Source organism: Cyprinus carpio, chromosome A1 (assembly GCF_018340385.1).
Source record: "Cyprinus carpio isolate SPL01 chromosome A1, ASM1834038v1, whole genome shotgun sequence".
NCBI classification, from domain to species: domain Eukaryota; kingdom Metazoa; phylum Chordata; class Actinopteri; order Cypriniformes; family Cyprinidae; genus Cyprinus; species Cyprinus carpio.
In genome coordinates, this window is record NC_056572.1 from 37,927,566 (window position 1) to 37,949,383 (window position 21,818).

Genomic DNA, 21,818 nt, shown 5'->3' on the forward strand with positions numbered 1-21,818 from the left:
AGGGAACATTTGCTTGGATGGTTTTCCTTGGAATAAGTTCATTTAATCAAGAAAGAGCTTTTCTCTGAATGTTATTAGCTCCATGTCATCGCTGTTCTCATTTGTGCCGTCATGTAAGGGAACATATTCACTGGGATGAAATGAATCCTCTTGATAGAAAAGTGTTTTTGTGGCAGGTGTTCTTCCTTCAAACTACATGTGCAGATGGATGTATGATATAGAATTCAAATGTATGTTTATGGTGTATTTGGCAAGGCCACTCATGGGAACACAAAACAGAAATCAGCCACAGCTTCTTTTAGCAATTATTTAATGCTTGCTGAAAAACATCGCAGTACCACATCAGGGCTAGATATGACCCTTATTTCAAGTAAAACAATAACAGCAAAATACTTTGAATTTAAAAGTTACAAAAAAAAAATGTATGTAAAATGTAAAATAAAGCATTTGTTTCTTATCAAATATCATTACACATACAATAGAGAGTTTAAACTTTTGTGTTGCAGAAGCAAGGGGTTTAAAACTTTCACATTAGCTGTATCATCTTACAAAATCACTTTGTTCTCAAACTGGAAACACTGAAGTCCAAAGTATGTGTTAGTTCTGATGCAAATGATAAAGTGTGTGAGCACTCATCTTTGTGCTGTCATCGCTATTTTTGTTTTGTTTTTTTTTCCAGATGATGGATAAAAAATAATTTTTCCAATCTGAAACAATGGCCGCATCCAGTGTTGCCACCTTGTGGGCCAACAAATTAATGGAAAAATTCAAGCTGCGAGTGCGAACTAAGCATAGACTTTGCGTAGATTTTGCATGTGTTATGTTACCTTAGCATACACATAGAAACTTTAGAAGGAAGTTGAATATAAAAGTCTACTTTACCATTTTACCAAGTTCTTTGGAAACATCAGACGTCTTCACGATACTGTAGTTTCGGGACTAGTATTACGTTGATTTGAAGGACGATTGGAGGTAAAGTAAGCAGTCGTTGTCACCTGCTCTGTGCAATGTGACATTGGCTCTGTTTAAATAGCTTTATGAATCTAAAGTACCTGTCATCTGTTTCTCACAGAAATAGAGGTTAAATTTCCCAACAGCTTAAAGACGTAAAGTGGCATGTAAGTGCAGATCATATAAACATGATGGTTTGTAATTGATAATAGATTAATGCCTCTTTCATAAGGCTGATCGGAGACTAGTTCTTCAAATATCATCTTCACAACATTTTCTTTTATAAGCAAATGTAAGCTGCCTTTAGCATGCAAGATGTTCTTCACTAAAAGCACGACAAAAACAGTTAAAGTGTCTCCAAAGTCCATTAGAGCAGCGGTTCCCAATCCTTGGTCCTGGAGAACTCCCAACACTGCACATTTTATATGTCTCCCTATTCAAACACACCTGATTCCAACTCATCAGGCTCATTAGTGAAGACTCCAAGACCTCAAATGTGTGTCAGATAAGAGAGACACCAAAAGCGTGCAGTGTTGGGGTTCTCCAGGACCAGGAGGAAGAAAACTGAGCTGCATGTTTTATTAATTTAGCTGATATGTTTCCAATCCGCCTCTAGTGACACATCGGTCATGTGACGAGCCCCACACCTGAAATATTCTTGCTTAATAGACAGAAAGAACGCAGTTTTAGACCTTCTCAATGGAAAGAAGCCGCATGTGCTGCAGAATTGAAGCTCCATGTGTCTTTAAAGGTCAACATCTCTAAAGATCATCCAGGACTGAGAGCCGCTCTAGATCTTGGACTCTCCTGTGGTCGGATTGCTCCGTAGAGGTTGCTGTAAAGGTCAGAGGAGACGGTTAGAAGCAGAACCTCAATCTAGTGATGCACTGAAATTAGTTTTCATTTAGCCAAAATAATCACTTTTGGCAAAAATCGCATTTATTTAATAATCAGCTGAGTTCTTTAACATTGCACATAAGTTAGTTTTTACATAGCACTTTTAATAACAAAGTTTCTTCTCTGCATCATTAAAGCAACAAATATAATTATTCACACATGCATTAAACAATAAATACATCACTAACAGGTAAAGTAAAATATATATTGATAAATATATTTATCAAAAGTCTCCTCTCTAGAGTTGTGTTTTTCTAGCTGTCTAACGAGTTAATGGACATTGAGTGGCTTTTCTGAGATAAATGTGACATTGTTTACAGGCTGTTTTATTGACATCTTTCTGTGGTTGAAACACTGATTGAGTGAGACATGAAACATTTCATCAAGTTGTTCTGTTTCTTCCAACACCTTCTGATGCTCATTCATGTTTATTTTGTGCTATACCTAGTTGTAAAGAGGAAGAGATGATCGATTTACGTGCCGCTTGAACACTGAAGAGCATTAAAACTGTATTTATTTCTGAATTCTGTGATTAAACGGACTAAATTTAGAAACTGAGTCTTTGTTTCGTACTAAAAGTTTTTATCAACACAAAACAGCATAGACTACATGTTTGCTCTGAAGATTTAAGAAACAATACCATTACTGATTAAAAACGAGAACTTATTATTGCTAATCTAGCATTAGCATCCACACACCTGACATGTTTACCTGTTATAGTTTATCCACGTTGTGACATGAAAATAGACACTGAAACCATCAAAACGTCACCAGAGGCACTAATTATATTTAGTGGTGGACATTTCAATGCATCACTTACCCCAGCTAACAAACTTCTGTTCCAAAAACATTGTGGAAACACTGATTTGAATTTTTTTTTTTGTTTGTTTTTTTGTTTTCTTGTTGTGATTAGAACATTATTTAAAAAGGTTCAATGCTACATTCTCCTCACCTTTAATCTAACATTCTTTGAACATGTATTTGTAATATTCCAAGAACATTGGCGTTGGCATTCAAAAAAACATTGTTAACATCATATGGACATTCTGAGAATGTTGTTAGAATGTTTATCTTAACATTTATATATATTTAATAAAACGTTTAATAAAGCAAAAGTTAACATTCAACCGATGATGTACCTGACTGTTGCTGGAATGATTGGTGCTGAATTCTGAATATTTCTTCTCCTTAAGTGAGCAGATCCTGCTAATCAGCTTGTAATACTCATCTCTGACCTGAAGGGGGCGACAAAACACGTTGAAAAAACACACTGATGGCTCTTGGCCAGAATACGGTGAAATGCTTTATACAGGGAGTCAGAAGTTTGACTATGAGCTGGTGAGAGCTTTAAAATGTAGTTTGAATCCAGACTTGACTGTCTTTTTAGTGCATTGTGCATTTGTTTGTGTGTAAGTACCGGTTTGGACAGCAGGCAGTGCATGATGAAGATGATCGCCCCCTGCAGGCTGTTGAGGATGGTGAAGAGGTACAACGCAACCTGAGTTACTTTCTCGTAGAAGAGGAAGGAACCGAAAACCCACGTCCCTCCAAGAATACAGAACTGAGCCACAGCGGTCACAGTAAACCCCCTGAATTCACCAGAAATGGGTTAGACTCAATGACTGAATATATTTTGGGTTTAGATAATAAACACTCACTTGATGTTGCGGAGCTTGGAGAGGTCTGGATTGAGGCTGGAGAATTTTTCGGCCAGTTTCCACACAGTGATGGTGAAGACAAAGCTGTTGAGGACGACGATGATGCAGACGGGCGCGAGGAAGCTCCATATGAAATTTTGGTCAAGTGAGAGCCAACAGCTGGAGCACAAACACAAAATAATCATCAAAACAGCTGGAAAGCACTCTGATAACACTGTGATTTAGAGTCTGTCAAACCTTGTTCACACAAAAAGCTCAAACACGAACAGCGCTTCACTCACTGTCGATTGGTGCCGTATCCCGCTGGGAAGGCGATGGCAGAGATGATGACGATGACGAGAGGGACTCCGTATCCCACCAGATACATGTAGAGATGTTTTAATGTGGTGTGAAACACCATCACAACCATCCGGTAGAGCTGAACCCCCTCCAGCAGCATCCAGCAGAACGCAGACAAGAAGAAGAAATGAAGCAGACCGGCCACAATCCTACACGCAACCTGAGACAAACGAAGAGAAACAGCACAACTAAATTAGTAAAGTTCGTTAACAAACATTGATGTTGGCTTGACAGCTTTGTTTGAAATTTTGAAGATTTCAAACGAAGACAATAAAACATTATTAACGCAATTCTAGCACATTGCTAAAATGTTTAAGCATGTTACTAACGTTATTTAACACATTGCTAGCCTGATTCAGCATGTTAACGTTTTAGCATGTTGTTAACATGAATTAGCATGTTACTTCATGTTTTAACACATTGCTATTATTTTTAGCGTTTTGCTACCATGATTCAACAGTTCGCGAACATGTTTTAGCATTTTGCTAGCATGATTTAGCACGTTGCTAGAATGTTGTAACAAGTTAACATGTTTTAGCTCGTTGCTAAAAAATGCTTGTTTTAATGAAATGCTAGCATGTTTTAGCATGATTTAGCATGTTGCTAGTATATTTTAATATATTGACATGTTTTAGCTTGTTACTAACGTTTTAACATGATTAGCATGTTTTATCATGTTGCTAGCATGATTTAGCGCATTGTACTAGGATACTCATTAGGCTTTGCTAATGATAGCTTAAATACTCTACAGATAAGTACAAATAACACATGAAGGTCTGACCCAAGTTTTGGTGGTTGTAACTGAAAAAAAAAAACAAGTCTAAGAAGAAGCAGAAGAAGCTTAAATAGAAGCTTAAATAATAGACCTTGGCTTTGTCAATACAGCATAATAAACAGTAGACACTGCTTGTGATTCTCTACCTTTGTGACTTTAAGGCCCCAGTATACAGACACACACCTGATTGTGAGTGCTGGAGATCCCACAGAGGAAGACGAGGTCTGCGATGAAGAGAGATGCTCAGATGGAGATGAATGCTGGTTCGGGTTCCTTGGATGGAGCGGCAGAACTTGAACGTCAGGATACAGAGAAACAAACAGACCAGAGACAGAGCTAAACCCAGATGCGTCATCAACACCAACTCAAACGTGTCCTGCAGGAGAGGAAGAGGAAAAATCATCATCATTTCATATTAAAGATCTGAATTAAATGTTAAATCCCAGTTTTTCTGGTTCACAGATGTACCTGGACAGGATAGAGAGCCATTAACACAGCGAAACTACTGAGATGGGAGCAGGAGCAGGCTGTATGAGTGCTGTTAGACCACGCCCTCTCACAGCCCCGCCCAGACCACGCCCCCTCATCCCAGTACACACAGGAGTAAGCCACGCCCTTAGACTCCGCCCTCTCCTGAACAAGACAGAACAGAATGACTGACAGTTAAGAAAAGGGGAAAAATACATGAACGTCTGATGCTCTGCATGAGAATCGGTGTGTGTGTCTCCATGAGATCTTGTGCTGGTCATGAGCTGATCTGGCATTATCTTCACCTCCTCGTGTGTAAAGACGAGCATCACCGGCTCTGACAGCTGCTTGGTTTCTGCATTACTGACGACGGCTGTCACCACTTTAGAGTTGAGTTGATAAGTGACGCTTCTCTCTTCATCGTCTGGTCTCTCTCTGCTCATCTTGTGCAGCAGATCTCTGGATGAGTTCAGATCTTTATAACTGACCAGAGCCGCAAACACAAAACCTAAAGGAGAAACCACGTTTACATCTCGTCAGGGAAGTGCTGATGGTTTTATAAGTACATATATGTGCACGTGTTTATTTGTACCTGGATATGATTTCCCTACAACTGTTTCCCAGCTGGTGTTGAAGAGGGCGGAGTCTGTGCGCAGAGTGACACGCCCACTGGGCGGAGTCTGACCCCGCATGACTGCAACCTCAGCAACTGTGATTCACATCATGAAGATTTAATAAAAAATGTCTTATTTTCAGTCTTTCCATTGAGAAGCAGAGTGAGACTGTGTCTGAACTGAAATGTGTGTGGTTTCTCACAGGTGTTGTGTGTCTCCATCCTGGTCACAGGCTTTTTCAGCTGAGGTCCGATCAGACGCATGCTGTTCTCCACCACGTCCAGAAACTGATTCAGCGTCTCACCGTCAGCGATGTTTCCTTCAGACAGCAGCTCGTCAGTGGAATTGAACACGTTCTGTCAAACACAGTGAGATTTAGAGGAATGTTCCAGGGTCAAACTGCTCTATCAACAAGAACAGAAATGCAGACGAAAACAGGAGGAAGAAGGCTGTTTGTTTCACCTCCAGTAACTGCTCTCCTGTCTTACGGCTGCCATTTGCAGTTCGCAGAGACTCACAGCTGCTCCTCAACAGAGCCTGTAAATGCTTCAACTAGAAGACACACAGAAATCAAAGTCTGAATACTGATTACTCACCAAATACTACCAAAATAATCACGAAGAGTCATTCTACCGTTTCAGGCGTGCTCTCCACGTCAGACTCTGCTTTAAATTGGTCGCAGCTCATCTCTGTGCACAGCAACAGAACACAGTTTATTGTTTTGAACATTAGCAGCTACACAATAAACAGAGACATGCACATGCAAACTGATCGCTCACCGATGCATTTTGACTGGTTGTTGCCATAGTTACTGTAACGCTGGTGACATTCGCAGTTGTAGCTGCCTACTTTATTGCGGCACTGTGCATTTGTGCCGCAAATATCTAGATTATCTTTACACTCATCGATGTCTGTGAGAGAGAGAAGATCGTCAGTCATATGAATGCAGATTCCTATTATGATATAGTTTTATTTAATAATATTGTTTGCATTCAGATATTCTATGCATCTGTGAATCCTGACAAATAAAATGTATCACGGTTTCCACAAATATTGTGCAGCACAACTGTTTTCAACATTGATGATCATCAGAAATGTTTCTTGAGCAGCAAATCAGCATATTATTATGATTTCTGAAAATCATGTGACACTGAAGACTGCAGTATTGATACAGCTTTGATCACAGAAATAAATTACAGTTTAACAGATATTCACGCAGAAAACAGCTATTTTAAATTGTAAGGATATTTCACTGTTTTACTTTATTTTTGATCAAATAAATGCAGAAGAGACATCTTTCAAAAACATTACGCAATCTTTTCTACCCCAAACTTGACCATACATGTAATGAGCTGTTATTGTTGGACATGAGCAGACACATACAGCATGTTATGATGATTATGATCAGCACTCAAACACACTGATGTCGGTATTGTTAGCAGCAGCAGGACACTGGCGCTTACCTGCACAGGTGCTGTTTTCATGTTCAACAAACCCTGGAGAACAAGTGCAGAGGAAACCGCCAGCTGTGTTAAAGCAGCTGCTGTGAACTCCACACACTGAGGACAAACACTCATCCACATCTTAAGCCGACACACACACACACACACAGAGACGAGTGTTTCATTTAGACACAAGCACAAGTTCACACACACAAAGTAGTGAGATGACAGAGGTTAGAGAGACAATGAAAGCTATCTTACACTGGAAAGCATGTTTATCAGCTTCATGTAGAAACAAACTTTATTAATACGAGTGCAGCAGCCAAACTAAATGAGGTTATGCCAACAAAAGTCTCTGTGCTTCTGGATGAAAGCAGGACTTCCTAATCGCCCGCTGCTAGTATTATAAATAGCAACTTGTACTGTTTTGCAATGTTTCTCTTTTTAAGGGAAACCCAAGACAATCTAAAACATTTGTCAAAATGTGCAGTGAGCTCACTGCATGAGACACAATATGTCACACTGCAACTCAACCTGATCTATCTCCAGTGTGACAAATCAACCATCCTTTCTATCGGACGTTTTTGCATGTTTTGCAAAGGCAAATTTAATGTCTTCATTTGCTAGATGATAAGTTAACGGTACTTGCATGCAAAGTTCTAGTGAAATCATGTGGAGAGGTAGCATACTACAGTTCCACAGCGTCTACTGCATACAGTAAGCTGCTATTTCATCCCAAACAGAGCCCATCATTAATATAGTACTGAGCTGGTGGTAAGAACTGATTCTGATTCTTATATTCTATGCTTAAAAAAAAAGCTAAATGCATCACATGGATCTTGGATGGTTATAATCAGGGTAGAAAATATCCAGGGCTTTTGGGGGAAAATGTCTCTGTTTTTATCTGTTATCTAATATTTATCTTTGCTAGAAGTATTTAGGTATGGATTTAAATAACATTTTAACTAGCTAACACTATAAATGTGCCATATCGGTAAAGAAATGTTTTGTTCTGGAAGTCAAACATTGATCTTTAATAAGAAAGTTCATTTATGACATCGATTGTAATGATGATCTTTGCTTTGATCAACAGTCAAAAAACAAGCAGTATGATTAAGGACACACACCTTTACAACCTGCGTCTAGTCTAGGATCGAGGGCAAATCCATTTGGACATGAGCAGTTGAAGGAGCCGATGGTGTTCACACACACCAAATCACCTGGGCATTCATATGTTCCCACCAGACACTCATTGATATCTGTTGGGGGAAGAAGATGATATTAGTTACAGTATTTAGATTATAGTTATTGACTCTTTTATCCCATAATCCTCTCTCGTACCTCTACACTGTCCTGTTGTTTGGGTGAAGTTGGGTGATGTTGCCTGAAATCCTTCATCACAGGTGCAGTAGTAACTTCCAGGTGTATTGAAACACTGAGCGTGATCGCCACACACACCTGGATTCGTCACACACTCATTTGTATCTGTAATAGAGACAATCAGGAAGGAAACATCATTACAAAGTTAGAAGAGAACTACAGTATCACAAATTCCCATTGTTTGAGTGACATACAGACCATTAACTGTGTGTTATGACAGAAACATACTGTATTAAAACACATAAAATTCTCATTACCAACACAGGTGCTGTTTATTCTTTCAAATCCCTTTCCACATGAGCGAGATTCACTAGACACCAGGAACAGACCTAATGAAGAAAAAGAAAAAACAAGATCTGCATAATTATCTTCAGAAATTCGTAAATCTATCCACAAATACGTCCATTCTTCCATCCATCCCAAAAACTCTCCTGTCAAGCCATATTAAAATCTTTAATAAATTCAAATGACATCAGGCAGAATTAAATACTTTAATTAATTAAATACTTTAATTAAGCAATATATTACAGATGTGCCCACATACTAACATACTGTGATGCCCTGTCCGGCCGGAGCGACGAGACATAAACATAAAACTCATTATAAACGTGAGATAAACATGATTTTTAGTCTTGAAAAAAAAATGGAAAAATACAAAATTGTTTAGATTTAATTTATTCAAACGATCATTTCTGAAGTCAACTTTGTATGTATAAACTATATATTTAATATTTTTATCAAATTTCCTAGTGTCCCACTTTAGGAAATATGGTTCAGAAAAGTGGGACAGTATGATTAGCCTAATGTGGGACAGTACTTCAGTCAGTCAAGAATGTGTGGTAGGGCATAGTTTGTGGGACAAACATGGTTATTATATATATTTTATATATTATGCAATATTAGAATGCTGTTACTGAAGATGTTTAAAGGGGTCATATGATGCGATTTAAAAATTTCCTTTCTCTTTGGAGTGTTACAAGCTCATGGTGCATAAAGAGATTTATGAAGTTGCAAAGACTAAAGTCTCGAATCCAAAGAGATATTCTTTATAAAAGTTAATACTCGTCCACACCCCCCTGAAACGGCTCGTTCTAACACCCCCCACATCTCTACGTCAGTATGTGGGAAGATTTGCATAATGCTGCCCAGATGTTCACGCAAATAAAAGAAAGTGTAACTTTTATTCTCGTTGTGGTATTGTTGCCGCCGCCGCCATGTCATATAGACGCTGTATGTTTCACTGTGAAAGAGAAACTACTTTGTTTGTCCTTCCAAAAGAGGACACGACTAGAAATCATGTTTATATCATGTTTATAATGGGTTTTATGTTTATGTCTCATCGCTCCGGCCGGACAGGGCATCACAGTATGTTAAGGGGCGTAACATTTCCATCACACGCTTGAGGCATTCGGCCAATCACAACGCACTGGATAGCTGGCCAATCACAGCACCCCTCACTTTTCAGAGTGTTGAGCTTTGTAAAAATCGATGCGTTTCAGAAGGCGGGGCATAGAGGAGAAATAATAATGTACATTATATGGAAAATAATGTTTTTTGAACCTTAAACCGCATAAACACGTTTCATTACACCAAATACACAAAATAATGTTCTTTTTAGCAACGTGATATGACCCCTTTAAGGTCACGGGATGGTTTGAAGGCTCTTTGTGGTTCTTGTGTGTGTGTGTGTGTGTGTGTGTGTGTGTGTGTGTGTGTGAGTGTGTGTGTGTGTATGTGTGTGTGTACCTGGTATTCCTAACTTTTTGAGAACCAAATGTTCCCACAAGTACAATAATACCAGTACATTTTTACATTGTGGGGACATTTTTTGGTCCCCATGAGGAAACAAGCTTTTTGTTTGTGTATGTTGAAGTGCTTTAAAAATCGCAAATGTTTTTAAATAGCAGAAAGTTTTGTGTGAGGGGTAGGTTTAGGTGTTGCAAGATTTTTTTATTTTGCCTTCAAAAAGGCCAAGGCTATGCCTGTTGTTGTTGTATGTGTTTGTTGTTAACTAAAATGAACTAGAGAACAGTCAAGAAATTCTGACTATGCATTTAACTTTTTTGTATCTACATGACAACATAGGCCAATGATAATAGTTTCTTAATGTCTTTATAATAAATTCAACAATGCATCATATTGTATTATTTGTCTGATGATGTTCAATTATCCATGTTTCAACCATACATAACCAAAAGCATTTTACTATTCCACATGAATCAAGGTGATTTTAGCCTTTTATCATATACTTTTCAGTGTCCCACATTAGGAAGCTGCTAATGTGTCTATAATTTCTTTTATGAATGTGTTATCTGCATTTTCTCTTTTGATTTGATTAGGACACATCCTGAGCCCAGGGTTTTTGCAAAAAAATGTCCCACTTTAGGGCAATTCACCCTATCTATCACACACACACAACCACTGGGGGACATTCTAAAACACTTAACGTGGCTTAATGCATTAACAGATTTCCGTGGCTGATGTTTATGTATTAATTTTTAGCCTACATCTCCAGTGGTTATGTTTGTGTATATGGCATAGTTTTCTATGGGAGGAAATCGCTTCACGTGAAACTTGGCTCGTTGCATTCATATTCTGACACTTAACGTGCAATTAAGCGCAATTTGCTTCCATATTCTGGGCAGTTCTGCTTGTCTGTAAATAGTAGCCTATATGTTTATTATTAATAAGGTGTGTCCTCCAGTGTTACTATTTTAGTAGGATACATTAAGCCATGTTAAGTGTTTGTGAAACAGTCTGCGGCACACCCCCGCACTAATGGTAAAGCCCACAGCGCAAATTGTATGATAAAAAAAAGAAAAAAAAAAGAAAAAAAACAAAAATTGGGGATTTTTATTCAAATTATAATTTCTTAAGTCACAAGTTAGTTAACTGAAAAAAGAAGAGAAATGGCAATTATTAATTTATGAAGTAACTGAAAAAAATGAAAAAAATAATGTTTGGTTTCATTTTTTCATTTCTGCATTTGCACCATATGGTCTGAAAATTGAATTGTGAAGCGTTACACGGAACGAGAATACTATAGAGCAGGTATTCCAAAACATTTGAGACATTCTAACAGAAACAGCCAAAATTCTGTGTGAATGTGGGTGAGAATGTATATATTTGTGTGTGTGTGTGTGTGTGTGTGTGTGTGTGTGTGTGTGTGTGTGTGTGTGTGTGTGTGTGTGTGTGTGTAGCCTGTGGACTACATTGCAGAGGTCTCTTTAGCTACTGATGCCTTTAGGCAAAACAAGTTTCTCAGAGCGGCTCACAGTAAATCCACAAGAGTTTAGACCATTACACCAATATCGTGGCATTAAAATGTAATGTTGTACAACACTGAAACGCTGTATTATTATTTTCGTGTACAACTGACAAACTTAACATAGGCTGAAAGTAGCAAGCTAACGTTAATTGTGGGGCTGCTGTTCTGTATAATAGTTTTCAAGAACATTATGTAAATTGGTAAACTATTTAGCCTAGGCTACTAAAACAAACACCAAAACTTAATATGAACTGAAAAAAAGTTCATATTAATATATGAATATATGAATAATATAGGGAAAAAAATGGATGGAAAGCTGACAGCCTGCACATTTCTTACCTTGACCACCTTCTTCCATAAGCATCAATTTTCTTTTCTGATCTCAACAAGTCTGGGCAAACTAGCCTATTGAGCAGGCACCAATCAGAGGCTGCATTTTTATGATGTCATCATGTAGACTTCTTACAAAGTATTTTACAGTATTTTTAAAAATACAAAAATACAAAACACTGAAGTATTTTGATACAAAATACGAAGCCATTTTCATCAACCCTATTAAATACAAATCACAAAATACTATTTTGTATTTGAAATACATATTTGAAATACATGTATCATAAATGCTGCCCATCCCTGCTTCCACTAGCAGATCCAGTGATTATGCATAAAGTTCATGTTGTTGATTCAGTAACACTCTGACAGTGATCACTCAGTGAAAGATTCGCCAAACCGGTACCTCGTGATTCTTTTTGAAGTGATCTGGCCCATAAGAATCATTTGAACTGTTCTACACTAGATGTGAGGTGTGTTTTTGATTCACTAAAAAGAACTGACTCATAAAAGTCATTTGAATTGGACTACACTAGTTCTGTGGAATGTTTTCAATTCACTAAAATGAACCGACTTGTAAGAGTCATTTGGATCAGACTACATCAGATGCATGGCATATTTTTGATTCACTAAAAACAACACACTCCTTTTAAGAGTCATTTGTTTGTGAATTGACTATTCTGGTCACACTGTGTTTGTTTCTGCATGCGAGAACAACTCAATGTTTTTATTAGTCAATTTAGAATGAAACAATTCAGCTCTCCAAGCAAATGAGAATAACTCTGACATATCTTTTCCATGGCGCTGTGGATTCAAACGCTGCAATCCAAGATGCAGTGGGATATTTGTTGGGTAGTTTTTGGAGTGTTTGTTTCCTAACCCTAAGGTTGTTGGTTCAAGTCTCGGGCCGGTAACACCACGACTGAGGTGCCCTTGAGCAAGGCATCGAACCCCCAACTGCTCCCCGGGCGCCACAGCATAAATGATACCCACTGCTCGGGTTGTGTGTTCGTTCCTGTGTGTGTGCACTTTGGATGGGTTAAATGCAGAGCACGAATTCTGAGTATGGGTACTTGGCTGTATGTCATGTCACATTTAAGATGCAGTCTTCACCGTGGCATGCTTAAGTTTTGATACATTTCAAGAGGACATGTGTGGAGAATATTGTATCTGCCTTGTTTTGTGGTCAGTACGAGGTAAGTATTCAAAAAGAAGGCTATTCTAACAAATTTCAAAATAGTCTGAATATCGGTATTGAAAGTGATGAAATGAGGCTGAATACAGTTTTTGGATCATTAACAAGTAATGCTTGCACACATTTATTGCAGTCTGGATGCAAAACAAAACACTTGCTCTTTCACATATATACAAAACACTTATCTACTTACACTCAGAAATGAACATGATAGTGTACGTGTTCAGGAAACCACAGATGCGCTGAAGATGTCCCGTACGAGCTGAAGCAAGCGCTGCAGATGATGTGTCAAGCGATTCTACGGACTGAATTAACATTTCTCACAACTCTCAGAATAATCTGTTCTTCTGCAGAACAATAGAGCGCTTCACACCATTTTCAGACCTTCTTTTATCACATGGTGTCTTTTAGTTTAACACAGAGCAATAGACGCGACGCACGATTTTCCACCCAACACTCACACTCAACTCATGCATTTCTTTTTGGGTTAATGTTGTGATATGTATTTCAATCTTACATCAGTGTCAAATCAACTGTCTAAATTTGGCTTTCAGTTGGACTGTTGGTGGTAAAATATGTTTTTCAGTGATGTACTAATAAAACTGTCTGATGTGTTACTTTCATGTGTTTTTTTTTAGTCTGTATAAGCACAACTTGCAATGAAAGAGTAAAGTGGCATTTGATTAACTAGTTCAGCATCATGTGTCAGCTGATCATGTGTGTGAGGTCTGAAGTTATCAAATTCTCAATCATCTGTGGTTACTTTACCACAAGTTTCACAGGAACATTTGGCAACATCATGGTATTTAGCTGACTTAGATAGACTTCTGCACTAATCTCAAGCCTCCCACAAGACTTTCTTTCTAGCGTCTTATATTTTTACTAAGACATTATTTAGTATCTTTATTAAGATGTTTCCTCTTGGTAACGAATTTCAGCTTTTACGGTCCTTGTTTTGACTTTTGGCTACATATGATGTATGAAATCTTAACCCACAAACATGGTGCAAAAAGTGTCAAATAAAAGTGATAACACCTACGCTCTAGAGATTTTACTCTGCATCAGAGATTGTTTCAGCGGCATGCAGAGAAAAAAACAAAACAAACACAAGGCCTTGTGAAACTGAAGCTTCGTCATAAGAGTTGAGAAAGCTTTAACTGTTGCAGCACCACATTCTGACGTTGATCAATGAGAAGTACAGAGAAGTGCTTTTGAAAATCCGTTCTCTTGAAGAACTTTTAATATTCTTGGAACCTTTCAATTGCAAAATATGTTCTTTGAATTTAGATCATTAAAATGTTCTTCAAAAATGGTTCTTTGAAGAACTGTTCACTGAAAGGTTCTGAGGCAAACACAAAATGGTTCTTTGACTTTGGTGGAAAAAAAAAAACATTTTGGAACCTTTATTTTTAAGAGTGTAAAATATTCTAATCTAACCTAAAGTTAAATTATAAGTATAATATAATTAAAGAAACTGGAAGTGATGTCATAAGTTTCACTCAATCAGCCTGTGATAGAATGCAAATTATCATGAGAATTTTAAAATGAAAACAAGTAGAAATAACCCACAGCATGCCATTTAAAAAGAATGAAGTTTTTTTTTTATATATATCCTAAAGAACCTTTTTCCACTATAAAGAACATTTCGTGGAATGGATGTGTAAAGAACTTTTTGTTTTTAAGAGTGCATGTGTCTTCAGCCTTTTACTTCAAAATGGGAACTGTATTTCTGTCTCTACAGATGAACTAAATAAACCATTTCAATAAAAAAATCCAGTACTAACAAAAAGACATAAAACCTTGAATATCCACCATTGAATAAACTCACTATAGAGCCGTTGACTAAAATACACACACAAACAGACTGTTTTGATGTAGTTTGTTATCAGTCTCATCTGTGCTCTGGTGTCTGTGTTTTGTCTAAGAAAGAGACTTCATTATGATTCAGTGATGTAGTCTGTCTGCTGTCATGGAGAAAAGCTCAAAGAATAGAGTCATGGTTTAACACACACACACACACACACACACACACACACACACACTGCTCAAATGACCAGTCCAGCTTCAGCTTAAAGATATTCAACACACACAAACACCTACTCACCCAAAAGAAGAAGTGTCCACTTCAGCTCCATGTTAGGAAACACCGTAACTGCCGTCAGTCTGTTTATGCTTTGTTTTTTAATATAAAATTCCCAAAATAAACCTGTATTCCAGTAAGCCGTCACAGTATTTAACTTTCTATCCTTCAGGACTCCTGAGAAGATTGAAATCTTCAGTGAATGAGGTCTCCTTTGTTCTTAAAATAGTTCTCTGTCTCTTTTTCTAAAGTTTCCAGTCAGTTTCCCAGATGATTCCTCCTTGGGACCTTCTCGTCTTTCACTCTTGGTTCTGCTCTGTTTTTCTTAATCCACGCGGTCGCAGAGTTTCCACTATTTTATCTTCTTTTTTTCCACTAGACTCGTCCGTTATTGTGTCTGCGCTCCACAGATGTGTGGGCTGCTACTGAGCGAGAGATCAGCCGACACTCACCTAAGAGAGAGAGAGAGAGAGAGAGAGAGAGAGAGAGAGAGAGAGAGAGCGCAGCTGTTGTCGCCGTGCCAGTCACACACACTAAACGCACGCGCTCTTTCTTTGCAAGGTTTAGTACTGCACTTTGGTTTGTGCACGATGTATGTTATAATACATGTATACACTCACTAAACAAAAGGTGACCGCTTTTTAGAGTTTATGAGCACTCTTTGCAAGCTTTCTAGTCTATAATCCATTTAAAATGTAGAAGTTTGTTTTTTGGCCACACACACACACGTTGCAGAGTTTCGGGAATGATGTCTGCATATTTATGCGGCGTTCACTCGCACAGCAGCAGTAATTTACATAGTGATAACCAAAGCAACAGACAGGACAAAATATGTGAAAATGTGCATTAAGACTAGAGCACCTTCACTAGTTTCAGAAGCACCCTCTGGAACTTATTTCTGGAACCTGGTTGATACGCTTTTATTGCAAAACTATATACAAAAACAACAAAATACAAATGCACTAAATAAAATAATTGAATAAATGCATATTTACAAGTTAAGCACTTAACTAAAATAAGTAGGCTATTAATAAAATAAATAACTAGAGAAGGTTGACTATAATCAGCTTGCTTCCTGAATTAGAAAAACAGCTCTTCTAGTCTTCAGTGATGTGAAGACAACGTTTGAGTGTGTGCACGCAATATCTGAGCGAGAGCAGAGACCATTCATAAAAGAACAATGTATATTTAATGTATACCTGGGGTGGCCAGCCAAATTTCAGGGAGGGGCGGTGCCACCATGTAGACATGCCCCTGGCTATCACCCTTATGAAAATTAACCATGGTTTTACTACAAATAAGACCAAAAAATCATGGTTACCATAGTTAAACCACGGTGAAATTAGCCGTGGTTTTGACACACTAACCATAGTTTAATCATGGTATAAAACTGTGGTTATACAAATGGTGATCAATACGCCAAATAAACATGGTGACTACACCTTGGTAATAAAATCATGGTTGATTTTTGTAAGGGCAAGGCATTAACTTGAAACGTTACAAGACTTGTTTTAAGTGGAAGTAACTTTATTCCACTGTATATTCCTCTCACTGCACTAGCAGATTTATTTTCCCCCGGTGGTCCGACAGACTCATATCAGAGCAAAAGGGGCTTTTGGACACACACTGCACACACAATGAGGGCCAGCGTTGACGCTCACGCTGATGATGTCACATCCTGAGTTGCACAACAGTGATTGTGACAATACACACCCTCGGAAATACACTTACTGTTCTGTTTATATAATATATAAGGATGCTTTACGGTCATATTTATTTGGTTTGATCTGACTGACAGGTCAAACTGAGAATATGAGCACAGATATAACTGAATATTCACACACACACACACACACACACACACACACACACACAGTCTCCATAAATGGGCTGCTGATGGATTCCAGTTACAAGTGATGTGATGGGACTGTGAGGGAACACACACACATACACACTCTGTCTCTCTCTTTCTCTCTCTGTCTCCTGTTGTGATGGAATTTTGGTAATTGATGTTGTATTTCCACACACACACACACACACACACACACACACACACACACACACACACACACAGTGCACTGGGTCATGGGAAAGGTCAGGGAGAAAGACATGTGATTTCAACTTATTTTAAATAATTATGAAATCACTCACTTGACCGGCCTGTGTGTGTGTGTGTGTGTGTGTGTGTGTGTGTGTGTGTGTGTGTGTGTGTGTGTGTGTGTGTGTGTGTGTGTGTGTGTGTGTGTGTGTGTGTGTGTGTGTGTGTGTGTGTGTGTGAGAGAGAGAGAGAGAGGAAGAGAAACAGACTAAACACACTCATGAGATGGTATGTAAAGCCGGAAGACTCTGAAGCATCAGCTGATGTTTTGTTGATTTTATTTGATGTATGAAATCAGTTCTCCTGCAGTTCACACACTGGTAGAGAATCACACACACTATCAACATCATCCACTAACAAACACTCTTCATCTTCAACACAACACTACATCTATTGGTTTAGTGTTTCAAATCTTACAGAAATATCTATAGAAACAGAGGCATGCTTGTTTCACTTTCTTTTTATTTACCATTTCATAATGTGTCCTCATCTGTTCAAGATTCATCGTACACATTATAAATGCTTTGGCAACACATTACAAGATTTGTCATACCATAAAGCACATTAGAAATAAAATGAAGAGAGTTTAGCACATTCTGTTTTCATGAACAACTAAAAAAACAAGACACCTAATATTTTCTGAATTATATTTGAGAAGAAAAAAAGAGGAAATGGGCATTCAAACATATGATCAGAATAACAGCTGATCTGTTCTCCAGAAACTGGGTGACATCATGGACAAATGAGACTCATTCATTAACCAGACAGAAATGCACAATCTCTGTACACAAAAACAAAATATAATGCATACGTAATTCTCATTTTTGGACTGCACACTGGCAGCTTCATCAGTGCAACTCATGCAAACATGCACTAAATACTTACCAGTGCATTTTGACTGGTTATTTCCATAGTTACTGTAACCCTGGTGACATTTGCAGCTGTATCCGCCCTGATAATATCTGGATCTGAACACTCATCGATGTCTGTGAGAGAGAGAAGACCGTCAGTGCTGTTTATGTCATTTTAACAAAAAAAAAACATTCATGATGTGACAAATAAACCAGAAGTGATATCAACCTTTCTATCAGACATTTTATATACGATGCAAATAAATTTTAATTTTTTTATTTTTTATTTCCTAGATGATAAATGAACAGTAATTGCATGCAACAAAGTCCTGTTGAAATGCTATGTTAAATCATATGAATTAAAAGCAATCCAACTGAGGACACCAAAACATTCTGAGCCTTTCTGAGCCCTTTCTTGAGGGCCAGAATCCATTTGGACATGTGCAACTGAAGAAGCCGATGGTGTTCACACACTCCATATCACCTGAGCAATAATGTGCTCCCGCGAGACACTCATTAATTTGTGTTGGAGGAAACAGTTGATATTAGTTACAGTAATTAAAACAGAAGTGGACTCTCGTGTCCCATAATCCTCTCTCGTACCCAAACACTGTCCTGTTGTCATTGTGAAGTTGGGTGGTGTTGACTGAAATCCTTCATTACAGCTGCAGTAGTAACTTCCCTGTTTATTGAAACACAGAGCGTGATCGCCACACACACCCGGAACCATCACACACTCCTATCTGTAATGAAGACAGACACATGAGTGCAATCAGGAAGGAAACAAAGAGATTACAATCACATTTTCACAAATTCCCTCATCTGAGTGACATACAGACCATTAACTCTGTGTTATGAAAGAAACATATTGTATTAAAACACATAAAGTGTTCATTACCAACACAGCTGTTGTTTCTTCCCATGGATATCTTTGTGTATTCATCCATAAATATATCCACAGATCCTTCCATCAAAATCTCCTGTCAGCCCAAATTAAACTCTTTAATCAGGCAGATTTTAAGGAGCCAATAGGTTTGTGCTGCATTAATAAAACATGAAACACAACAATTATTATTATTAGCCATAAATTTTACATTATAAAGTTATTGTACTAACAATTTGGTAAATCTTTAGGGATAACTTATACGATTCTGGCATATCTCATTTATCAGTGCAGGCGCTATAAGTATTTAAAACACCACATTTCATTCGGAGCCCGGACTCGCATGGTGCATTATGGTTATTTCCATCCCTAGCGTGTTGAGTCGATATAATAAATAGAATAGTTAAAGTACTTATAAATTGTTTCAAGTGTCAAAGTGGAGAATATGAGTCAGTGAGTAGATAGCTTAATCGTCTGAACATTTCAGTGTTGTACTTATCTAACACTAGCTATAAATTGTTGTTTTTCAGGTTGTTGGGAAGGTTACTGATCTCATCCTAACTTGAAGGCCTTTGAACCTTGAGGTATAACAGACCTCATACATTTCGTATTTAACAGTAAGCACAGACATGGTCTTGAGTGTTATCCATTTCTGAGCCTTGTGTGCGTGATGCGCTAGTGACGACACATCAGATGTGGGTGCGTCATAAGCCATGGGCATGAGTACTGTGAAAAGCTGTGAACAAACGTTCTTCCAGGAACATTGGACGCAGTGCAATGTTCATTCAAGCATTATCTGATCTTTACTAATGGTCTAAAAAAACGTGTAGCACAAAAACGTTATTTATAATATGTTCATGGAACCTTTTTTGGACTTTCATATAATATCCTTTGAATTTACTCTTTGTTCAGAGAACATTCAAAAAGTAACATTTTTAGAACTTGATGGGTACAGTAGCTGAACTTTCTTAGAACATATTTTTGTTAGCGTGGGTTTGACATGTAAGCGCATTCACGTCTTTGGGGTAAAAAAGCCTGGAAAGAAGGCATGATTTCAGAATTTCAGGGCTCATAAGGAGTTGAGAGGATCTTGCGTCACTTCACTAACTGAACTGTGCTGCTGTATTCTATTTTCAGCCACGAAGAGGTCATGGGTCATGCTGAGTTTTTGAGTGCTGATGAGTGTTTAATGATCTACATGACCGTCAGTGATAACATCCAAGACAACAAAGTGTTCCTTAATCATATGATATAAAGGGGATTATTTCCATATTGAGTACGAATTCTAAAAATCAGACTGTCAAACACACAACACTTCACTTCCACTTGCAAGAGCCTTTTTATGTCTAAATAAATTTATAATACTAAATAACACACAGATTAAGTAACCAACACAGGCAAAGCCCCAATACAGGTTAATGACGGAATTACAGTGTAATTTCCGTTCACTCAGAATTGTCTTGTGCCATTTAAATGAACCTGAAAAACGTGCAAGTTTTTAGAATAGCACGAGCGTTCAGTGTTTCGGCTTCTGTCTCATCTCACGAGTGTGTCCAGCAGATATCTCTAGTGCAGTGTGCCACGTTTCACGACAGCCGACAGAAACATATGTGTTCACAGAACTGGACCTGGCAAGGTTCTCTCAGAAGTTATGAAACCCTTGGTCTTCTGTAATGTTAATAGTATGTTTGACGTTATTTGGTTTTATAAATGTTTTCAAAAGAGTATTTATGCGTTGTTCATGGGATGTTTTTTTTTTTTTTCTGAAAACTTTAGACGTTTATCATCTGTGTTTATAAATGTTCACTACTTATTTTTTAGGACCGTCCAGAGAACATTTCAAATGTAACGTTCCAATAAAGTTTGCAAACTGATACACAAGCGAAGACACTTCATATTTTCATTGCAAGCTCATTCTGGATGCATAGTACTGTCTAAGTCATTGTATTGACATTATGATACACCACACCACAGACAAAAAATACATTACACTAATCTATCACATTTGAGTTGTGGTCGGTTTGGAAGCACCACATGTTTTCCACATTGGATTATTTTGTCCTGGTTGAAGTTTTGTGTGTAACGGAAACTTTTTCCATTTCAGTTTACTCTCTTTGATATGCTGTCTGTTACAAAACACACACAACAACCAGTTTGGTTCCGTGTTGTTGCTGTCTTATGTGTGGTGGGTTCTGCTAAAAGGTATGAATGACTCTCTTCGACACAAACCAACAGTGCAACACTTATTCACTTCCTCTTCTTTCTTTGGTTTGAGATGGAAATAGTAACCATAGGGTCACGTCCACAGGTTGATTAATCATGTCTGACAATGGTTTGCCACCATTGGCATGAGTGCTTTACATTTGGCTAGAGTGTTAGCAATTAGGTTGCTTAGACACACACACAAACGATTATAAACAGAAACCGTTTTTTTTTTGCGATACTCATCATTAAATATTAATGAGCTGCATAGAGTCACTGTAAACTTTCTGCGCGGACGTGTTCACCAGTTTGAAGATACTGGATGTAAAACAACAATGATAGAACGGATGGGACAGTAAGCTGCTCACAGGCATGGTGGGTGAGTGG

The 21,818-nt window shown here is 38.0% G+C and overlaps 1 protein-coding gene and 1 long non-coding RNA gene across 2 annotated transcripts; both read right to left on the reverse strand.

The window, feature by feature from the left end:
- Nucleotides 1-1,486: 1,486 nt before the first annotated feature.
- LOC109088252 (adhesion G protein-coupled receptor E5-like) lies at nt 1,487-15,861 on the reverse strand. The gene is given in 19 exon segments (XM_042765447.1): nt 1,487-1,786; nt 2,988-3,083; nt 3,266-3,437; nt 3,507-3,665; nt 3,788-4,005; nt 4,804-4,858; nt 4,860-4,996; nt 5,089-5,253; nt 5,394-5,596; nt 5,681-5,797; nt 5,905-6,058; nt 6,165-6,254; nt 6,336-6,391; nt 6,482-6,613; nt 7,166-7,285; nt 8,272-8,403; nt 8,486-8,629; nt 8,782-8,853; nt 15,422-15,861. Coding segments are annotated over 19 exon segments (2,298 nt in total). The 5' UTR covers nt 15,453-15,861; the 3' UTR covers nt 1,487-1,741.
- A 2,079-nt stretch (nt 15,862-17,940) lies between these two features.
- Nucleotides 17,941-19,265, reverse strand: LOC122146536. Its single transcript, XR_006161051.1, has 3 exons — nt 18,950-19,265; nt 18,381-18,481; nt 17,941-18,276 (listed from the first exon to the last, which is right to left on the reverse strand). It is a non-coding gene; the product is annotated as an uncharacterized LOC122146536 (long non-coding RNA).
- Nucleotides 19,266-21,818: the final 2,553 nt, after the last annotated feature.